The sequence below is a fragment of the Lathyrus oleraceus genome, chromosome 6, assembly GCF_024323335.1.
Source record: "Lathyrus oleraceus cultivar Zhongwan6 chromosome 6, CAAS_Psat_ZW6_1.0, whole genome shotgun sequence".
In the NCBI taxonomy this organism is placed as follows: Eukaryota; Viridiplantae; Streptophyta; class Magnoliopsida; order Fabales; family Fabaceae; genus Lathyrus; species Lathyrus oleraceus.
The window spans coordinates 94,181,984-94,205,488 of record NC_066584.1 but is presented as its reverse complement, the minus strand read 5'-3'; the positions used below and the strand labels follow the sequence as shown (position 1 = coordinate 94,205,488).

Here is a 23,505-nt window from a genome sequence, read left to right as displayed (position 1 = left end):
ATTATTAATTTATAAGTATTAATAATTTATTTACATTAATACAAAAATATAAATAAATATTATTGTCAAGAATTAAATCTTAAACCAATTGATTACACTTATTTAAAGCGTCTCATTTGTATTTTTTTTTCTCAAAATAATTATTCTTTTACAATATCAATACAAATGATATTAGTTTTATCATTAAAATCAAAACATTGAATTATTCCCTAAGAACTGTGAAGTAGGTGACTAGCAAATACTCTAAAGTTTGACGTCAGGCTCCAATATAAATAAGAGGCTCGAACATTATGCAATTCCATTCATTCTTGTATGAAGAGACAATTTAAGGTAGTTGGAGGAGCATAAGAAGATAATGGAAAACCAAAAGACAGAAACATGGATTGAAAAAGCAAAACCATTCATAGCTGTTTTGTTTTTGCAATTAGGTTATGCAGTTATGGATGTTTTATCAAAAGCTGCATTGAATAAAGGAATGAGCAACTATGTTTTTGTTGTCTATCGTCATACTGTTGCATTCATTGTCATTATCCCTTTTGCACTCTATTTTGAAAAGTACAATTCTTTCTCTCTCTTTGTATTTAGAATCAAGAAAAAAATATATTTTCATCTCTTAATTATTACTAGTAATGGTTAAGAAATTTATTCAAATGAGAACTTGTTTTAAATAACTTTCTTTAAATAAACAAATATTTTTTAAAAATTATCTAAAATTAATATCTAAATGATTTTTAGACAAGATTATTTTTTTTTATATTCATTATCTATATTTTATCATAATTTGTAATTGGGGTTTTAATTGTATTGTGTTTTATTTTTTTATTTAACAGGAAAGTGAGGACGAAAATGACCGTTTCAATCTTCATAAAAATATTGGTGCTGAGCTTGCTAGAGTAATGATTAAATTAGATATTTTTAATTAAATACAATGGTTAATCAATTAATGAAACACGTTTTCACTTAATTTATGTTAATTTGTCTATGACAGGCCAGTTATTGATCAAAACTTGTACTTTTTGGGAATGAAATACACAACAGCAACCTTTGCAGCTGCCATGACCAATATGCTTCCTGCTTTTACTTTTATATTGGCTGTCATTCTTAGGTAATTACTTGAATTTATAAAATATGCATTCTTTGCACGTTATTCTACACTAAAAATCGATATTGTTTTTTATTTTTTTATAAGAAAAAAATGATTATTTAAATTTATTGAATAATCAACTTTTCAATTTAAATATATTGATTATTCAATAAACTTTAAAAATAATTTTTTTTTTTTATAAATAATATAAGAGAAAATACATTTTCTAATCACTATTATATTATAAAGAATAATAAAAAAATTTAGATTTATTAAATAAATGGTATATCTGATCATAATTATATATCATATATATCAATTATTCAATAAACTTTAAAAAAATTATTATTTACAATAGTGATCAAATGGTGTATTATTTTACAATCCGGTTTTCATAAGTTTATTTTAAAATAAGTGTGAATTTTAGAAAAAATAAAATAAAGAGGTAAAGAAAAACCTAATGTCACATATGATACCGGATGGTAAAACGGATTGGTCTATCATTGTTTGTTTTATCCGTATTTTAGTTGAAAAAATCAAAATTTTAGATTTGGATTCTTTAATTTGTCATTCTATTTTTTTTTATTTCAGTTGAGAATATTAATATAAATTTTTATAACTTTTAAGCTTTAGAGATGGAGTGTCTGTGTAGCTATGCTTTCTCTCTTTCCTTTTGAAGAGACTAAAATGGGGTCGGTCCGTTAGACATGTCCGTTTTGTCTACACTTTAGTGTGGAGCAGAGTAAGGATTTAGACATTTATCCTCTAATGTGTCCATTCTGCTTCATCTCGTTTTTTACGCAGACTTTTGCAGGAACGAGTATTTACATATACGTTTATGTTTTTAGACTTAAAAAATATAGTGTCCGTGGATTTTTTTCATCTCATTCTCATTTTTTTACGGGATAGGCCTAGATATTAGGCCCACAACCTCAACCATGTCCCGCCCCACCCCATTTTTTACATACTTTTGCATGATGGATTTAAACGGGACGGACATACCCATTTATCATCCCTACTCTCATCTATATCAATTCCATTCTGTTTTTTTTATATATAAATATTTGTGAGACAATTTAAAGGGGACGGATAGACTCATTTGTGATCCTTAATATGATATCTATATTTTGATATTTCAAGAACACAACTCTTATTTTATATTGTGGATAGGCTTGAGAAGATAAACATAAAAAGTATACGAAGTCAGGCAAAGGTGCTGGGTACTATAACAACCGTCGCAGGTGCCATGATGATGTCACTAGTTAAAGGCCCAATACTTTTAGAGGCATTTGGAAACAAAAGTCACAACCATGATAGTGGTGCTGTAACTAGTCAACATGCAATAGCTGGAGGAGTGTTGATCTCAATAGGATGCATTAGTTGGGCTTGTTTTTTTAATCTTCAAGTGAGTTTATTATGCACATAAAGACAACAATGATATGATAGCAATGAAATAACACAACTTTATGTCTTTCTTAGGCTATTACCCTACAAACATACCCTGCACCACTTTCTCTTTCCTCATGGATATGTCTCATGGGCACCATTGAAGGTGCAGCTGTAGCTTCAGTTATGGAATGGGGTCATCCTTCAGTTTGGTCCATAAAATGGGATATGAGATTGCTGTCTACTATTTACACAGTAAGATTATCTATCCAACCAAACTATAGAACTTATAATAATAAAAAAATATACATAAAAATTTAATTTTATAAATTTTTATATACAGGGTCTATTCTGCTCGGGCCTAAGTTATTATCTGCAAGGAGTCGTGATGAAAACAAGAGGTCCGGTTTTTGTCACGACATTTAATCCTTTTAGTATGGTGATTGTAGCTATCTTTGGATATTTTCTTCTCGCGGAACAAATGTTTCTCGGAAGGTAATCATTAATATTCGGTAATTCTCGTAGAATTTTTTGATTGATGAAGATGAAATAATAGAATCTGGATAATATTGCAGGGCAATAGGTGCATTTATCATTTGTTTGGGTTTATACCTTGTTGTGTGGGGAAAAAGCAAAGATTATGATAACTCGTCGGAAGCCATTATTGAAGAGCCTGTTGAATCACCTAAGCAAACTGCAGGTGAAAATTGCACTCATGAAGTCATCATTATTCGTTAACTTTGGAACTGAAATCATTGGCATTTGAGCAATTATGTATCTTCCATGCGTCCATATTGTTTTTTATCTTTAAATTGTGGTCTGCTTGGGTAGAGATTTTTAACATGTTGTAGGGCGTTTGAATAAGTAAATATCAAAACTCCCAAAGTGTGTTTTGAAACTTTGTAAATATTTTATATTACCAATTGCAATATATTATTAACATGGTGATGTCACAGAAATTTAATATAATAATACAATTCAATTTTTCATTCACTAAGTTCTGTATGTGAATTTCACTATGCTTTGGATGTGAGTTTGAAGGAGAAAAAATAAGAGATTTATTTTATAAAAAAAAAATTAAAGGAATTATTAGGAGTACTTCAACTCAAATTATAATATGAAACAAAGTAAGTTGGAAGAAGAGTTTTCAAGAAAGACGGAGAAGAAGAAAATCTGAGTTATGAAAATTCAGATTGCCTGAGGTTATTAGTTTACTCATACAAGACTCTTTATATAGATAATTAAAGCTCATATCCAAACTATACAAACCGGCCCAAGCCAAAAACGTAAAATACAAAATCACAAGATACATTTTGACACTATTATGTGTTGTATTCGACTCTGTCGAATACAGTTGACTACTACAACTTCGACTAGCTGCTTCAACCTAGTCGAATGCTAGCTCTCAATCAGAACATTAAATTACAACTTCTAACCCATCATCTAATTCATGTTCTCAAGACCTCTCATCCTGATGTTTCTCTTCAACTCGTCGAACCTGACTTTCTTCAGGGGTTTGGTGAGTATATCAGCTAGTTGCACTCCTGTCTTGCAATGCTCGGTTTCAAGTTTTCCTTTGTTGACTTGATCCCTCAGAAAATGATATATTCTCTCTATATGCTTACTTCGACCTTGACACACTGGATGATTTTCCAAGTTGATAGTTGACTTGTTGTCAACAAACAGCTTCCTTTTCATATGTTCCATTAACTTGAGCTCTTCAAACAACATCTTTATCCATGCTGTTTGTCATGTTGCATATGATGCAACCACATACTCAGCTTAACACGATGACAAAGCCACAATGCTTTGCTCCTTTGAGCTCCATGAGATTGGAGCGCCTTCAATCATGAATATGTATCCTACAATACTCTTCTTTTCGTCTTAATCTCCACTGAAATCTGAATTAGTGTAGTCATATACTTTTGCATCTATGATGGTCTTCGTCTGCCTCGGCATCAACACACCATGATCAATCATAACCTTTATGTATCTCAACACCCTCTTAACTATTGCGAGATGACATTCTTGGGGTTTCTCTATAAAGCTACTTAACAATCCGACACTTTGACAAATGTCTGGCCTACTATTGTAGAGATACCTCAAGGATCCAATGATTTGTTTGTATAGTGTCTCACTTACAAACTTATCATTTGTCTCCTTCCTCAACTTTGATCCAGTTTCTAATGGCGTAGCAGCTGCATTGCAGTTGCTCATCTTGAATCTCTTCAAGATATCTTGGTCATACTTCTTTTAGTGCAGGAACACTCTTTCACACGTGTCTTTGAACTCCACCCCTAAGAAATATGACAAAGTCCCTAGGTCAGACATTTCAAACTCTTGCATCAGCTTCGACTTGACTTATCTTATCTTGATTTCATCTGCACCTATAATCAAAAAATAATTTAGATACATGCTTATATGATGATTCAAATGACCCTATCTTCATCATTGACATACACTCCATGTTGAAAGACACATTTCATGAAACCTACTTATATCAAGAAGCCATTTATTCTCTTATTCCAAGCTCTTGGAGTTGGCTTCAAACCATAGAGAGTTTTCCTTAATTTGTACACCTTCGAATTCTCCCCTTTGATTTAGAATCCTAGTCGTTGGATGACATAGACTTGTTCTTTTAAAGGTTCATTCAGAAATGTTGATTTTACATCCAACTGATGTATCTTCCACCCTCTGTATGATGTTGTTGACACAACAATTTTGATTGTCTCCGGCCTTGCAACAGGTGTGTAGACTTCATCGAAATCAAGACCAGGTGTTTGCAGAAAACCTCTTGCTATTAGCCTCTTCTTATGCTTGGCGATTTTTCCACTCGGTCTTCATTTCAGCTTGTAAACCCACTTCACATCAATTGGTTTCTTGACTAGCCTTTCGACAAGCTCCCAGGTCTTATTCTTCTCGATTGCCTTGAGTTCTTCTTTCATGGTGGCTAACCAATTTGAATCGTTCATGGCTTGATCCAATTTATTGGTTCTGCTTTAGCCATCATTGTCGCTTCTTCTATTAAGTCACCATCTGCATCAACTACTTGATCTAGAAATGTCTCATATTCAGCTAGCCTTGTCGACTCAGTTCTTACTCTAGTCGATCTTCTAATATTTTGCTTAGGTGGTTCTTCATTTTGATTTGTTAGGACTTCAGTTTATTGATCTTCTTCAAACACAATTGTGAATGTATCTGAATCATGTTGAACTGATCCTTGACTCCAATCCCACCATTTGTTTTCATCCACTAGAACATCTCGATTGATCACTAGTTTATCATCCTTTAGTGAATACAACTTATATGCACCAATCGAATGATAACCTATGAGCATCATAGTCTGACTTTGATCATCTAGTTTCTTCCTCAATTGTCCAGGTACATGCCTGAAGCACATCAATCCAAACACTCTAAGATGACTAACATTCGGCTTTACACCTATCCAAGCCTCATAAGGAGTCTTCTCGACGATCTTCTTGGTTGAACATCTATTTAGAATGTATATTGTTATTGAAGTTGATTCAACCTAAAATCGTTTTGGCATATCTTTAGCTTTCAACATGCTTCCAGTCATATTCAGTATACTTTGATTCTTCCTCTCAGTTACGCTATTATGCTAAGGTGTATAGGGTTCAATGATCTCATGCTTTATACCTTCCTCATTGCAAAATCTAGCAAATTCTTGAGAAATGTATTCACCACCACCACCAGTTCTCAATTTCTTCAACTTGCATCCACTTTTCTTTTCGACATGCAATTTGAACTTCTTGAATTGTGTGAATACTTCACCCTTCCTTTCAATAAGATAAATCCACGTATATCTAGTGAATTCATATATAAAGTTTAGGAAGTAGTAGTTACCTTCATTCGACATCCCTTCAAATGCTCCACATACATCAGACTGAACTAACTCTAGCTTATTATTCGACCTCATTGGAAAGTCATGCCTGAATGCTTTCCTAGCTTGTTTTGCTTTGCAACATTCCTCACACACGTGACTTGGTTCCGTCACTTGAGGTAAGCCATACACCATCTTCTTCTGGTTGAGCATACCTAAACTTCTGAAGTTTAAATGTCCATACCTATGATGCCATATCCAGTTCTTGCCTTCCTCTACAGTCAAGGCAAGACACTTGTGATCAACTGGGTTGATCTCTACTTTGAAGGTTTTGTTGTCTACCAAGGATGCCTTTAGAATCAGCATGCCATCACTATGATACACCTTTCTATGATTCTTTTATATCTTCATGTTCTACCCTTTTGCAAGTAATTGGCATATACTTATCAAGTTACTTGTCATCGATGGTACATACAACACATCAATAATGCGGGTTTTTTGACCATCCTTCCTGACAACAAAAATATATCCTTTTTCACCTGATGTGATGTGTCTTCCATCTGTAAACTTTATCACTTTCTCGACTGATTCATCTAGCTTGGTGAACCAGGTTTTCTTGCCAGTCGTGTGGTTACTGCATCCTGAATCCAGGTACCACATGTTAGTTTGCTCAGTGTTCAACTGAGTGTTAGCCATGAGTATCACATCATCAGAATCATTATCTTCAACATGTACATATTGCACTTCATCATTATCTTTCACTCGTGCTTCCTTCTTTCTTCGACAGTCTCGAGCATAGTGATTAAATCCTTGATAGTTGTAACAGTGCACCTCCTTCATATCAACTTTCTTCCTAGAATACTTGTTGCACATGCCAAATTATACAACCCGGCCCAAGTCCAAAACATAAAATACAAAATCACAAGATACATTTCGACACTATTATGTGTTGTATTCGACTCTGTCAAATACAGCTGACTACTACAACTTCGACTAGCTCCTTCGATCTAGTCGAATGCTAACTCTCAATTAGAACATCGAATTATAACTTATAACATTATTCACCTGTTATGAAAGAGTTGTATAAATTCCACCAAATCATGTGCTCTGAAGCCCCCGACAAAAAGAATGCATCATCATATTACAAAATAGATGAACATTAAACACCTTTACTTCTAAGGAGATAAACCACTAATCTAATACTTCCTCTTGTCTTATTTATTAGAAAAATTATACTTTTTAAATTTATTGCATAGACAATGTATCTTATGTGTAAATTATCTAAGTACATTAATCATTCAATTGATTTTAAAAAATAATTTTTTTTTATAAATAGAACAAAAAAAAATTACTAATCAATCTCACACTTATAGTCTTAGATTAATTCTAAAGCCATATGCATATCAGTAACTAGCTAAGTAGAATCACAATGTCAAAACATAAACATGTTATTTATAATATGTTTTTTTATCCCTATGAATATATCATAATTTAATTTTAATCCTTTCAAAAAATTTCATCCAATAATAATATTCTTAATGTTTTTCGTCTACACTTTTGTCCTTCAATCAACGTTCGTCAATTGAAACTAATGTAACACGTCATATAAAAAAAATTAATGATTATGCGTACACGTGGTAAAGATGCTGACATGACATGTCACGTGGCTAATAACAACATCATATTTAAACATATAAAAATTCAAACCTAATTCATAGTTAAAGTTGTAGCTAATCTCGAGCCAATTCAATTTTAAAATTCAAACAAACCTAATATGTTTCCAAAAAGGAGATGTAAATAACACATAAATATGAGTTTTTAACATCTATGTTCAAGTAATCTTATGCAACCAGTGGAAATTGCAGTTGAAAAGAAAGCAATCAATTGAGTTATGAAGTAATGAGGAAAGTCATGGCCCTATTATGAACCGCCAGGCTTCCACTTCTGTATATTCTCCCTGGGTTTGTAATCTATTAACTATTAATTAGAGAATAAATTGAAAATATTGTATTAACATTAACTTGATGACCTAACTAACTTTTGTAAGACAATTTAACCTTGGGAAACTTTATGAGATGATTGGTTTCAACTTTCAAAAAAAGAAATTATTTCAAGGGGTAAATATGTCGAACTCCATGCAGGTGAACATCGTTCTTTAAGTTAATTGAATTTGTTATGTAGTCAAAAAGATTCTAGAAGAGAATTTTAATGTGCACTGTGCCATCTATTATCCAACTATGCGATACTTTCTCTTAGACAGAAAGGATTAGGCTCTATTTACTTTCTTGTTCTAGTTTTCATTGATTCATGGGTTTGGATTAATATTTTTTTTCTTTCTACGCTCATTTACATTTGATTTCTGAGACAGATATTTTTGGGCAATCCCTCTTATTTAGAGTGGTTCAAATGAATGTGGGTTAGTAGTTTGTGTGCGTAAGTCTTTGTTATTATCCAACAAAAAACAATAGGATTAAAATGTGAAAAACAACAAAAGAAAAGAAGAGTGAAAACCCTAGTAGCCACACTGAATCCCGCAGCCCCAATTCAACACAGACCAGTTCCATGAGATCAGAGTTTGCGCACAATTCAACTGTTGGATTGTTCTGATACTTTGACACAATATTCATCACTCATAAGGGTACATTCTGAATAGGGGAGATCAGATTCTGAGCAATCTACGTCTGTCTGACAAGTCCATCTGTGAGGTGTAAAAATTTTGGTGTTTTTTGGTTATTTGTCTCTCTTGATTCTTTTTGTATTCCAAGATTGATTGTAGATCTTGATGATGTTTACGTATGTCTCTAACTAGTATTAGAGAGAATCCTGCTTGTACCAATTGTTAATTATAGGGGAGATATTAAGTGACTTATGTGTTTTGTGGTTTTTTTCTCCTAGTTAACGGAGGTTTTTCCACGCTAAAATTGTGTTGTGTTGTTTGGTGTGTTTTTGCTAATTTTCGTTGCACTTGGTTATATGGAGAGATTATTTTTTGAATTATTATGTTGCATTTGTGGATTTCCTCCCAACTATGGAGAGATTATTTATTGTGTTGTTAGGTGTGTTTTTGTTAATTGTCGTTGCGCTTGTGTGACGATAGAGACGAACATATCTAGGATGGTGAGTTTGAATAGATCCAACTATAATGTTTAGAAAAGGAAGATGGAAGATTTTCTTTATGTTAAATGATTTCACTTGTCGGTTTTCTCAAGTGAAAAATTCGATGGAAAAAGTGATGAAGAATGGGCTTTGTTGCATAGACAAGTTTGTGGTTACATTCATCAATGGGTGGATGATAATATTTTGAATCATGTGAGCTCAGTGGCTCATGCTCGCTCTCTTTGGATAAACTTGAGAAGTTGTATGCAAGAAATAAGGGGAACAACAAGTTGTTCTTGTTCAAGCAATTGATGCCATTGAGGTATAGTGATGGTTCACCAATGGACGATCACTTGAACACTTTTCAAGGGATTCTAAATCAATTGTCGGTTATGAATCTTACTTTTGATGATGAAATTTAAGGTTTGTGGCTTCTTGGTACTTTTCCTAATTCTTGGGAGACTTTTAGGACATCCTTGTCTAACTCCGCTCTGAATGGTACCATCTCGATGGACTTGGCTAAAAGTAGTGTGTTGAATTAGGAGTTGAGGCGTAATTCACAAGGTTCTTCTTCACATTCTGAGGTGTTGGTTACCGAATCGAGGGGGAGGCATCAAAATAGATGTTAAGGTAATCGTGGGACATCATGTGGTAAATCACAAGGAGACTCTAATCAATTCTCTAATATTGAGTGTCATCATTGTGGGGGAAATAATCGAGATGTGATCTTTTTTCAACTTACAAGACCGGTGACTATGGGGTTGTTCGTATGGGAAATAATGGGCAAGCTAATGTCATTAAATTAAGAGATATTTATGTCGAAAGTAGCAATGGGACTACTTTAGTTCTCAAAAGCGTGAAACACATTCCAGAACTTTGATTTAATCCTTTATCCATTGGAATGTTGGATAATGAAGGATATAATAATTTTTTCAACCAACGAATGGAACTTAAAGAAATGATTAATGGTGGTTGCTAAAGGAAAAAGGAATTCAAACTTGTATATCGTCCTATTTGGGGTTTCGAAGTGCTACATCAACACTTGTGACAATGATAGCTCATCTGAATTATGGCACAAACGTTTGGGTCATATGCGTGAAAAAGGTTTGGGTATTTTGGCAAAGAAGAATGTGTTGTATGGTTTTTTTGATACAAAGTTGAGAAAGTGTTCACATTGTTTGGAGGGTAAGAAAAAGTGTTCACATTGTTCACATTGAAGACGAAAGATCTAGTGTTAGATATCTATAAGTCATTACAAGCGTTGGTTGAAAGAGAAACGGGGAAAAAGCTCACGTGTATCCGAACAGATAACAGGGGAGAGTGTGTTGGACCTTTCGACAAGTATTGTCAAGATCAAGGTATACGTCATTAAAAGTCTCCTCCAAAGATACCACAATTGAATGGGTTAGCCGAAAGAATGAATAGAATTTTGATGGAAATGGTGAAATGTTTACTTTCTCATCAATGTTCGAAATACTTTTGGGGAGAAGCATTGAGCATAGTTGTACATCTTTTAAACCTTATTCAACGTCTTATGTTGAAGTTTGATGTTCCAAATCATGTTTGGAGTGGTAAATATGTTTCCTACAAACATCTTCTGGTGTTTGGGTGCATGGCTTATTCACATATTTCGAAGGATGAGAGATCGAAATTAGATGAGAAGTCGAAGAAATGTGTTTGTCGGGTATGGAATTGATGAGTTTGGATATCGATTCTTTGATATGGTTCAACGGAAGCTTATTTGGAATCGTGATGTCGTATTCATGGAGGATTATACCATTGAGGACATCGACAAAGTTGAGAATAAAGATACAATTTTTGAAGAGGAAGAAATGGTTGATACGGACTCAACTACTATTACTCCTACCCCTATCACTTTCGAAGATGTTCCAATTGAAAATCAAGGTATGGATTTGAATATTACTAATGTTTAAATCCTAATGATGTTGTTGATGTAGGTGATACGACGGAAGACGTTGTTGAAAATGAGGTTGATCAAGAGGTCGAAAGTGTTAAGCAATTGGTTACTTCTAATTATTTAAGGAGATTTACTCGTGATAAAGGGCCTTCCATTCGATACCCCTCGAACGAGTATGTATTTCTTACCGATGGTGGAGAACCCGAAAGCTTTGATGAAGTTTTGAAGGATGAGAATAAAAAGAAGTGGATTGATGCCATGGAGGATGAAATGCAATCAGTTCATGAGAATAATACCTTTGAGTTAGTGAGTTGTCAAATGGTAAGAGAGCATTGAAGAATATATGGGTTTATCAGATTAAGCAAGGTGAGTGTATTTCTCAAAGAAGATACAAGACTCGCTTGGTGGTAAAGGTTTTAAACAATGCGAAGGTGTTAACTTTGGCAAGATTTTTGCTCTGGTTGTGATTATGCAATCTATTTGAGTGGTTTTGGGGCTAGCCGCTAGTCTTGATTTGGAAGTAGCATAAATGGACGTGAAGACGGATTTCCTTTACGGTGATCTACATGAAGAAATTTACATGGAGCAACCAGATGACACTACTACAAAATAGACCTTTCGTCACACTAATTACAATGGTCTGACCGTTAACCGTTGTAATATCTCATTTTTGGATGCGCTTTATTTTTTAATATTTACGAAAAAACATTGCACTACGGTCAAACCAATTAACTGTGATTATACATTTATGGAGTGATAGGGTTCGGATCTCAGCTCCAATAAATTTCTAATTTTTCGTTACAATGAGTGTTGTCCTTATAGTTATAATATATAAATTAAAATTAAAATACATATCTTCACGGTTGTTAATATCAACCATTGTGAAAGTCATTACATTTTATCACAATTTTTGAATACGACCATGGTGAAATTGTTTACCCATATATAAGTGAATGGGTTCTCGCTTCTTGACAGTATCGTCGTATCTATCACAGCAAAACCCTAGCACTCATTTTCTCTCTTCTTTTTTGTCATTAGCTCTCGCTTCATACATAAAGATATTCTTCTTCTTCATTGTTCTCTCATTTTCGTGTATGTTGATGTTATGTTTCACAAGAGTTTTACATGATTTTCTTCTTATTCGAGAGTTTATGGGTTTTTTTATGTTGTTGTTGTATGTTATTTTGAAAAAGGATTTTTCTTCTTGTTCAGATTTCAGATCCTTCTCTCATATTTCAGATCCTTCTCTCAACATGAATAGTGGGAGCAACAAACTTATCCACGAGATTCAGGTTACAAAGGGGATTATTGATATGGTGGAGTTATGGTAGAACAAAGCTAAGGAAGCTGGAGCTGTTAGGGATCGCATTAGTGTTGTTGAACCGTCTGGTGGAACAAGCTATAAAAATATTCTTTTCAAGAATCTTAACCCTAAAAAGATGAAGAATGTAGAGGCTATTATGAATGACCTAATGAATCTGGATGCAACTGATTCTGAATCAGATGAAGACCTTGAGAACTATGAAGACCTTGATAACGACAATAAATCAACTAGGCATTAAGACTGAAAAGATGAAGATTTGTTGTTGGTTGTTGGTTGTTGGTTGTTGTTATTGATAAGTTTTTGTATATTGGTAAAAAAAACGTATTACAATGTACTGTTAGTTTATATTAACATGCTACTTTTTTACAAGTTTGCAGTTTTCTCCTCAGTTTCATTCTCCTTACATTTTACAAGTTTGTCTTAAATTTCCAGGAACAATTAGTTATCAAGTTCTCTCAATCTATATTAATTAAATTTTGTGAGTTTGTGTTGTTAGTGAGTTTGGTATATCATATGTGATTGATTGTTTCACTAACCCCTCATCGAACTTGCATTCATTTAAATTGATGTTTGAGGTAATAATAAGAAACATTAAATTATCTTGAAAAACAACTTATACGATCCAATGTTTTTCGAATTGCATGCATCTTGTAATTCATTATTTCCTCTTTAGCCCGTAGAATTTAATTCAAAGACATTCATTCATCATCTTTACTTTGAAGAGTTTGGGATTGAATCAAATTATATGGGTTAACGAAGAAATCATGAATTACAAAATGCATGCAATTTAAAAAACTTTGGACCGTTTAAGTTGTTTTTCAAGAATAATTTAATTTTTCATATTATTATCTCAAAAATCTATTTGAATGGTTGTATATGGTTAATAAGGGGCGGGAAAAACAAGTAATCCCACATTTTATAACAAACTCTTACACTTACCATCACGGTTGGAACAATTAACTATGATGAAATGCTAAAAGGAAAGAGTGGCGTTGTTGGGATTCGAACCAAGGACCTATAAATTATTTCACAACGATTGTCTTTTTTACCCGTTGTTATTAGTAGTGCGCTACCTAGCTTATAATCACGATCACAAGCCCGTTGTGGAAACTAGTATACATACAATCACCCATTTTCTAACAACGGACGTGCAACCAACATTATATATGTTTCACAACCGTCATTATATGTGTTCTTCGTAGTAGTGTGGATTGTGAAAGAGTTATTACTCTGTCAAATCAAAAGAACAAGTTTAACTTAGAATTTCTTAACACTTGTACATCTTAGAAATTCTTAAGTCTTAAAGAGTCTTTTTGTGTTCTGTTTTGTCTACACCTCCGATTGTATATCAAGTGTAGTTTTTCACAACCTCTTAACTGTAAGTTAGAATTTAAGAAGTCTCTTGCATAAGTGTAGTTTTTCACAACCTCTTAACTGTAAGTTAGAATTTAAGAAGTCTCTTGCATGTGTGCTTGAGCGTCTGAAGTCTCATGCTTGTATGCTCATGCATAGTTTAGTTTTTTGGAAAAGATTTATCAAGACCATTTGTAAGGGCCCTGGATGTTGTAGGCGATGATATGCAGGTTGAGTACCACCGACATTGCGTATTGAGGTGTTACCTCTTGTTCTTGGTTGGCACGTCCATGTTTGTGGACAAAAATGCAACCTATGTTGACGTGGTCTATCTTAAATACTTCATCGACCTGACTACGATTCACGAGTACAATAGGAGGTCGCTTGTTTGGTCTACTTGTACTCGAAGATGGACGAGAGTTATCTTTGGAAGACAAAGTAGATGAATGGGATGCACGCTTCTTACGATGATTTATTTTTACTAATATTATATATGAATCATTTCTTGTTACTAATTTCATAATTCATTTGTTACACTTGTTATTAATATTGTATCTGAATCATTTGTAGGGATGAATCATCTCCCACTTCCCTCGCCTCACCGGGTGGGAAGTTGCGCCTGCCTGCAATGAGGACTGACCACATGCAGCCGATTTTGTTCCGTAGAGAGTAAACGATGCGGTGGATCCATTTAGAGTCTCTTTTGACTGTATGGTACTAGATGACGTTTGCTTCTGCCCATGCAAGGGTTATCGCCAGACACATCAGGTGTGTGCCGCAGATATCTAAATGCGATATTGGATGATTTCGAGAGTCGCCTGGTACCAGAGAAATATCGCAAGGAGATAGCTCTTGTACATTGGATTGTTGTTGATGGCTACATGGCATGGTTCTATAGGGTGTCACACCCTATCATGACACTAGACGCTCTTGGAGGACCACCTAGACCAGCTAACAAAGAGGTACTTAAGGTTCAGGATGAGCAGGCAGAGAGCGTGACGACGGTTTATCGTCGTGTTACGAAGATGAGTAAAGCATTCATAGAGTCAGGATTCTTTAAGGATGACAATCCCCAATTGTCCTCGTAGAGCGCATGGTTGTCGAGTTACACAGCATGTTGTGTCATTCATACTAAGCAGGAGGCAGACGATTAGACATACCCATTAGTTAGTGTTTGGATGTATTACTTTTTAATATTTTCGGACAAATGTTATGTATGATCTTGATTTTTTGAATTAATGTATGACTTTTTACTTTCATTTAACTTTAATATAACTTCATTTTACTTTGATTTTACTTTGCTTTTACTTTAATATATATTGACCTTAAAAAGTTATGATGTTTGGCCAATGGTAATGATCTAAAATTATTCGAAGGATTATTCGAAGATCCATCTCCGAGCCATGTTTTTTTTTAACTAGGTGAAACTCAGAAAATAAAATATTTGATATAATTTTGGATGCATTCAGATATGCGTCTCCGAATGCATGAATGGCTATTTCAAATTTTCAAGAGTGTGGTATGTATATGTAAGAGTGGAAAGAGTATTCCCCTAAAAATTTGAGCATATAATCTTGATGTAATCCCCTCAACTTAATATTTTAGCATACAATAGTTCTACTAAATAGCAAATCATTGTATTCATATGGTTGCTTCTTTATATCCTTGCTTTAATTTACACATATTTCATATTTAAGCATACTAACTTGGGTTTGTAGAGTACTAAAAGTTTCATAAGCTATTGCAAAATCTTTTTGAAACAACTAAACAGTGCATAACAAATCTGGAACTGGTAACATTGTGTGTGACACTTGCATTAGCATGTTAACAATGCTTTCATCTTACGTCCTCCATTCTTTGTAGGTTTGCAACAAAAAACAAAATACAATTTAATCCTCCATCTTGTGTTTTCTTGATCATATTCAAGTATTTGCTACAGAAAGGAAAGCTGACAAGTAAATACAATTTAACCCTCCATCTTGTGTTTTCTTTAATCATCGACTAATCTAGACTGGTCATTCGTCGAACTAAACTCAAAACAGCTTGTGAATAGCAAAGTTATTTAATTCAATTCATCATACAGATTATAAGTGAAAAACAATGTGTTTTGAGAAGTATGAAGAAATGACATATGGCTTAATTAGAGATTGAACAAAATTAAACATACCTATAATATATCCAAGTATTTGTTCAGATTATAAATTTAAGCAAAGAAACATCAAATCAATTGTAGAAAGTTTGATTCATAGTACCACTAAGATATATTGGAGCACCAAGTAGGCGAACGATGTTCTTGGTTTTAGCAAAGATTATGCAATAGTCAGGTTCCTGAAAAAAGAAAGAAAGAAAAAACAGATACAGATACAGATACAGCAATAAATAGATATATGATTAATTTCCCAACATAGGAAGGATCTACCATTCACACCCAATAAGTAGCAACTGTAAAATAAGAAAAGAACAATACAAGCACTGATGAAAGTCATTGACCAAATTAAATTCTTTGGTCAAATGTGTTGCTACAGCTGCCCCTAAGAACCACAGCAAGCAGATTTTTGTGTGGCTTGAGCAGACCCGGCTCCTTGGTCTGGTTGGTTAATCTTGAGTGTTTGGGGCTGCAAAGAACCAAACAAAAAATTAGTGCGAAGGCGACGAGGCAATTAAATCTGGTATGGATTTTTTTATTCAATCAAAACGCACTTCAATAATAGTCTAAAAAAGATAACTAGCAATATCAAGCAATAGTCTTGCATTAACTTCAAATAAATAATAAAATGAAGCAAATATAAACTGTGGCAATTTGCAAGATAATTGATCGATCTATCATAACTAGAGAAAGGTCAAAATATAAACCTCAGTCTTTGAGTCAGTTTCTGCAAGTCTTTGTTTGATGTCCCGGGCTATTGAAAAGAAAACCTCATCCACATTCATATTAGTTTTTGCACTCTGCATAAGCATAATCTCGGCATTAAAAACAGCACAGCAATTTCGGAATGCTTTTCAAACAAGAGTAATAAGTGCTGCTTACAGTTTCGAAAAACTTGATACCATATTCATCTGCCAGAGCTTGACCCTTCGAAGTTGGAACAGCCTAAGGAGAATAATTTCCAGCATCAAGTGTAGCATAGTAATCACAGGAGATACGTGTACATGCATAACCAAAAGGATGGACAAAGAGTGAGTGTGTGGGGCAAACCCTTTTGCTTTCATCCATGTCAGCCTTGTTCCCAACTAATATCTTGTTGACATTGTCAGAAGCATGCTGCTCAATGTTGCGAATCCAATTCTTGATGTCTGGATATGAGATGAAACAAATCTAGCAGTCAGTTGCATCTTAATACACATCTAAGCACTGGAATCTCCCCAAAATACAAAGTTGAGAAGTAGAATTTACTACCAAAAATACTTGATCCACTAATGGATGTGGGTATAAGGAAAACACGTATTATAGGAGATTAAGAAATGTGGAGGAAATAATAAAAGAGGCATAGCACAAAACTAAAACCAAGAGGAGGAAGGAGAACATACTGTTAAAAGACGACTCATCAGTGACATCATACACAAGCAAAATGCCCATTGCTCCACGGTAATAAGCTGCACAAAAGAAAAAGGTTAAACACATTGTCAGACTAGAAATTGTGTTTGAAGTAGTGATGGTTGTCGGTCGATATCATAATATATACTGATGTTGACAATCAGAGCAACAACTTACAATATATAATCACATTAGAATATAGACTTATATCAAATATAAAAAGTATGTGGCATCCCGGTGTCTTATATGTTGGACTCTAGTTGTGTCACAATGTTTGGTGTCTATGTCAGCGTATGTGCTTCATAGGTCTAAGACTTATTTAAATAGTAGTGGAACTTTGCTGACATTTTGACAACAATTAGGGAAAAACAATATATTTATGACATGTTACAATGAAAATAATAAAATTTTGATATGGGTAAGAGAAAGATATATTTCTATGCTTTTTTATAATGGACAATGGTCACAAGAATTTTTTTGGAAGGAGAGGAGTGATAAGAAGGTTGAGGAATCGACCCCCACTCCTAACATAAAACTAACAATACTAACATTGGTTGTTTAAAAAAAACAGTTGTGATCATCATATGCAAATAATAGTTATATATTAATGAAAAAACATCAATGTTTCTTAACAAACATTATTGCATTGATTTGTGTAAAATAATAAAGTATGTAGAATTTTATAAATTTGTGTAATGAATTAAGGCCATATCATATCTTCATTTTTCAAGAATTTCCCATATCTGTGTCGTATTGTGCTCATGTTGTATCAAGTCTACAGGCTTCCAGTGTTATCAAAAAGCGGCGCCACGGACGCTATGTCAGATATAAATGGCAGTTTTTGGACTCGCCGCAATGGTAAATATTGGCCAATATTATGGGTTTTTCTGCCATACTCCGCCCGCTATAACGGCGCCGCAAAGCGGCTGGTATTGCGGGATTTTGGCTTTCCGCCATCGACAACACTGCAGGCTTCATATAGTAGAACTAAACCCCAATCACATGTAAGGTTATAATCAGCAGGCACAACACTGGAAATCCAACTACTTCACAGGTCTGATAATATCCCGAACTTTATGATAAAGTCCAAACCAATCTAATGAAGAGATCCAGCCCAAACAATCTAGTAAAAAAGATATTGTCTCAAACAGTGGGAAATCTTACAAGGTCTATTAATAGACCACCAGTCATATCAAGTATGTTATACATTTGATCTGGCAAATGGAAGTTCAAATCTAAATCAAAACAGGATGGTTTTCGATAAAACGGTTTATCAAGTTAGAGAAAAAGGTGAAATCTATTTGCGTCAATCAATAAATAAATATAATATTGAAATATACTAGTTAATATTTATAGTGGTTCCTATCCAATGCACAAGAACAAAGCATCAATAGATAACTAGCAATTGAATAATATTATGACAAGCACCCATTACATAAGAAGTGTTTGTAAGTTGAATATAAAGAGCCACAATTGAGCTCTCACTAATTATTTGTTACATCGGGAGGGTTAGAGAACAAAACAAATCAATTTCAATAAATAAAACTAACCAGTTGTAATGGTTCGAAACCGCTCTTGACCAGCTGTGTCCCATATTTGCAATTTGATTCGCTTACCATCAAGCTCTATTGTCCTTATTTTGAAATCAATGCTGACGAAAAATAAAACATTCTAGTAAGTACATGACCATCTCCTCGCAAAAGAGGCGAAAGAAGAACAAAGAAAACTTAAAATTAGTAGGTTCATACAAAAACACATACCCAATGGTTGTGATAAAACTTGTTGTAAATGAACCATCTGAGAAACGCAATAGAAGGCAACTTTTACCCACACCTGCCAATTTGAAAACATAATGTAATGTAATACAAACGAAACCCAATAAGATACATCCCATACATTAATAATAATTCTTATTATTATTATTATTATCATAATAAAGTGGAGAAAGAAAGGAGATATTGTATAAGATTATTTGAACTTATCTACTACCATAAGCACTTATGAGATAATTCTTGGAAGAGCTATAAAAACAGCTTGTGACTGCCCATAAATTATTTTCAACTTATTTCCATAAGCTCTCCACTCCAAGATAATTATATGAAAACAGCGTATAGCTTAAATGAACAGCTTATACACAAGCACGTTTAATTAAGCAATTTAACAAAAACTAGGTACTACCTCCATTCATTACAGTAAAACTTGTAAGAATACACTAAAACCTAATTTACAATTGAAAATCATAAAACCTAATAAGCTCTGAAACGGTTAAACACAAATCTTCAGACATAAACAAATATTTAGCAGAATAAATTTAAATAAACAATTTATAGACTTGCATAATAAGATCAACAATCACGGAACGGATCAAATCGAAGCGAATCCGAGGAACTAGAAAAAGAAAATAAGTACCGCTATCACCGATGAGAAGAAGCTTTATGAGATAATCGTAATCGGATCGAGCTCTTGCAGGAGGAGCAGCCATCGCGAAAATTGAAAAACCTGATCTGATCCACGATGGTTGCTGTGCTTGAGAGGAGTAAGAAATTGATTGAGATGAGTTTTTTTTTAAGTGAAAATTAAATAATGTGATTTTATTGAAAAGAAAAAATGGAGAGTGGAGTGGGATGAGCTATGAAGTGAGCGAAAATGGAAAATGGAAGATGCGGAAGAGAAGAAGGTCGAGATCTGAAAAGGAAATGGAGATCGGAGAGCTTTGTGGTCGGGCGTTGAAATGTGTTTTTCTAGACTCAATTACGTTTAAAAGTTTCTTTTTAAGTTTAGAATTGTCCTCAAATTTGTAGGGCAAGATATTTACAACTTTGAAATATTTGAAACAAATAAAATATCTCGATTGTGAATTTTTGTTAAGTATTTTAGTTTTTCTGTTAATTTATACTTAATTTAATTTAATTTTTAATTATTTTGTGAAATTACCAATAAATTAATCATTAAGTATATCATTTTCTAATAAATTATCCATTAAGTTATATTATATACTATCTATTTTGATATGTTAATTGTTTTCAAGATGTCTTAATTTAAATAGGTTCAATCTCTTCAAAATGTTTATTACCATGTGGACATCTCTCACACTGCATCCCACATGAGCACGCATTTCTTTCTATGGGAGACACATGGTCTCTTTTCAACGGTCACTCATACTCTACATTGAACAATCTAGTTATAATCATCTTTTATATATATAAGTGTGACACTAAGTCACGTCCGGGTTCAATTCAACTCACACTTGTAAAATTTCACCTTATTTTCTTAATAACTTGAAGCGCGACAATGCTAATATTTTTTGGAATGTACCCTCTATGTCCACTAGAGAGTCATCTCAAGTGCACCAAAAACCTTCTACAATTATCTTCATCCTTGAACCAGTCATTCTTTATTCCAGTTTAGGAGAGGATGGAAGAACTATCTCAGCCGCATCGAAAACCTTTTACGATGTTCTTCGTCACTAAAATTTAGTCATTCTCTACTCAAGTTTAGGACAGGAGTAAAGAACCTTCTCAGTCGCATCGAAAATCTTCTATGGTGGGCTTCATCGTCGAACCAGACATTCTCTACTCTAGTTCAAGACAGTGATGCCGTCTATGGAAATCAATTTTCTTTTATTCTCTCAAATATTTTCAATCTTGTACCCATAACTAATTTTTGTTGTATCTCTGATAGCTAATTCAAAGTAACTTGTTGTCACCGATCTTAAATCAAGATCATTCAAGAAAGTGTTATGTCAACTCTTGACAATATTCGTAAGTAAGATTCATTCAACAACGAATTCTTAGCATTAGGTATTAGTTCCTCAACCTTTAGACGAATCACTAGCCAGAATCCATCGCTATAGGAGATTCTTCCTTCTCCACGACAAGTTCAGGAACCCTAGTCGCATCTTTAAATTTCTCAACAACATGCTCATATTCTCCCACCGCATCCAGAGGTTTATCCTCCATGTATTTAGGTTACTCCACTAATGCACTTCTTTCAACACTCTCAAGCCATGTTCGGTGCTCCAAGCACAAACGATCATATGTTAAACATCTTCAACCTGATGCAACAATAAAACGCAAGGCTCATCCGCATATAAGCAGTACGGGAAAAGATTCATGTTGAGATCGCAACGAATTCAAAGGTATTATGATGAATACGTTTTCCAGCACCAGTTGGTGACCATCAAGAATTCAAGAACTACTAAGGAGGCAATTATCTCCTCTTAGTGAAAATCCTTATCATCTACATGACTTTGATGATGGAGGTAGCAGTCATATGCCTCATGTTGGCCATCGTCCAAGAAGGCCTCATTCTTCCCACAACCCGCGAATAAGGGAAATGTTGAATTCTCCTTAATAGTTTGTCACTCTTCTTCGATAAAACTTGTTCACAAAGAGAATCACTAAATGCTACATCCCCATGTCTTTGTAGAAGCCCTCAAAGTTGAAGATGTATGAATTCATTAAGGACCCTGGTGGACATGTTAAGCATGTGGACACCGTTTTAGACTACCATCAAGCCAAGATCATAGTAAAGTGAAAGATTTTATTTCTCACATTAAAGGGAGCTATTATGACTTGGTTCAGAGGTATGGAGGACAATTGTATCAGCTCTTGTAAGGCACTTTTCAAAGAGTTCACATCTCCTTTAACTTGTCAAAAACATCCATTTAAAACAATGGTAATGCTCAATTTCATAATATAAAGGAAGAATGAGACCTTGAGGGAATAGACTATAAGGTTCCCTATAGAAGTTGTAGAACTGAAATGGGTAAATGAAAAGTTGAATTTTTGGATCTTACATAAAGGCTTGAGGTTAGACAACATGTTCACATAAAATTTGGGTTTGGAAGAGTCGTTAAGCATGAGCGAAACAATAGAGGACGTTGGAAGGAGAGAAACAAAAAAAGGAAGGAATAAACATAAACATGTAAAATGTAACCAAAATCACCATCATTGTGTTCCTCTTCACATCTCTAACCACGATAGTCAATGCCTCTAACACAAATTATTATAGCATGACCAAGTGGTTGGAGATGAAGAGGAAAAAAATTAGTTAGTTAGCTAGAAAAACATTTAAAAGTTAGTTAAATATTGTTACTTATTTCAGATAAGTATATGGTGGACCATAACATATGATAGTTATGGTGTGGTCTAATATCAACTATGTAGTTGTATCTCCTTAATACACTCAGAGACACCCTAATACGGTTATTTTGTTGCTTGTCTTATCGCTTTCATCTTGATTTACTTTTTATTATTTGAATATCCTTCATGATTACACCTTTCTGGATCAAGTTTTGAAATGATTCATTTTTGGCATGCATAAACCATTGGTTAGGTTTGAACTTGCTCATGGTGCTTTTAATCAATTGCATGAGCCAGTGGAATAAGAGTCATATATATTATTGATTCAAGTTAGGTGGAAAGAAAAATCTCAAAGTCTTTTTAAATTTTTGAAAAATTGGGATTTTGGGTGTTTGATTCGAATTAAGCACAAATCCTGATTCGAATCATTTTGAACAGAGGCAAACTAAAAATTTTCAAACAATTTGATTCGATCAAATTTTACACATGATTCGAATTAGCCAACTTTGGGTCACCTCTGTCAGAATTGATTCTAATCAATCTTTATACCTGATTTGAATCATACAATTATCCATATTTTTTCAGTTGGCTCAGCTTGTTTGATTCGAATGAGAATTAAAACATGATTCTAATCATGGGGTCTTTGACTCGAATCATACTTTCCTCTTCATTCGAATTAACTGAAAAATGGGTTGAAACTCTATTTTTTTCTTTTATTCCACTTCACTTGTTCATTTGCTTCAAATCATGAAATGCTTTTGATTCAAATCTAACTAAATTTTCAACCATATTTTGTGCTTAATCTCAAACACATATAAAACCTTTTTGTCATCATCTCTCAAGTAAAAAAAAATGATATTCATTTTTTGTGTGATTCTTTGAGA

General features: G+C 33.8%; 1 protein-coding gene and 1 pseudogene across 1 annotated transcript; one reads left to right on the top strand and one right to left on the bottom strand.

Annotated features, from left to right (window-relative positions):
• Nucleotides 1-295: 295 nt before the first annotated feature.
• Nucleotides 296-3,463, top strand: LOC127096959 (WAT1-related protein At2g37460). Its single transcript, XM_051035484.1, has 7 exons — nucleotides 296-555; nucleotides 831-893; nucleotides 989-1,105; nucleotides 2,255-2,489; nucleotides 2,564-2,725; nucleotides 2,814-2,965; nucleotides 3,046-3,463. The coding sequence occupies exons 1-7, from the start codon at nucleotides 356-358 to the stop codon at nucleotides 3,206-3,208; spliced, it is 1,092 nt and encodes a 363-aa protein (XP_050891441.1). The 5' UTR covers nucleotides 296-355; the 3' UTR covers nucleotides 3,209-3,463.
• A 12,816-nt stretch (nucleotides 3,464-16,279) lies between these two features.
• LOC127091722 (ras-related protein RABE1a-like) lies at nucleotides 16,280-20,336 on the bottom strand (annotated as a pseudogene).
• Between the last annotated feature and the right edge of the window lie 3,169 nt (nucleotides 20,337-23,505).

Bases quoted from the DNA above. Each gene is read 5' to 3' on its own strand.
- LOC127096959 (XM_051035484.1), top strand. From the start codon at position 356: ATGGAAAACCAAAAGACAGAAACATGGATTGAAAAAGCAAAACCATTC. The intron at 556-830 runs GTACAATTCTTT...TTTATTTAACAG, and splicing joins TTTGCACTCTATTTTGAAAA to GAAAGTGAGGACGAAAATGA. The intron at 2,490-2,563 runs GTGAGTTTATTA...TGTCTTTCTTAG, and splicing joins CTTGTTTTTTTAATCTTCAA to GCTATTACCCTACAAACATA.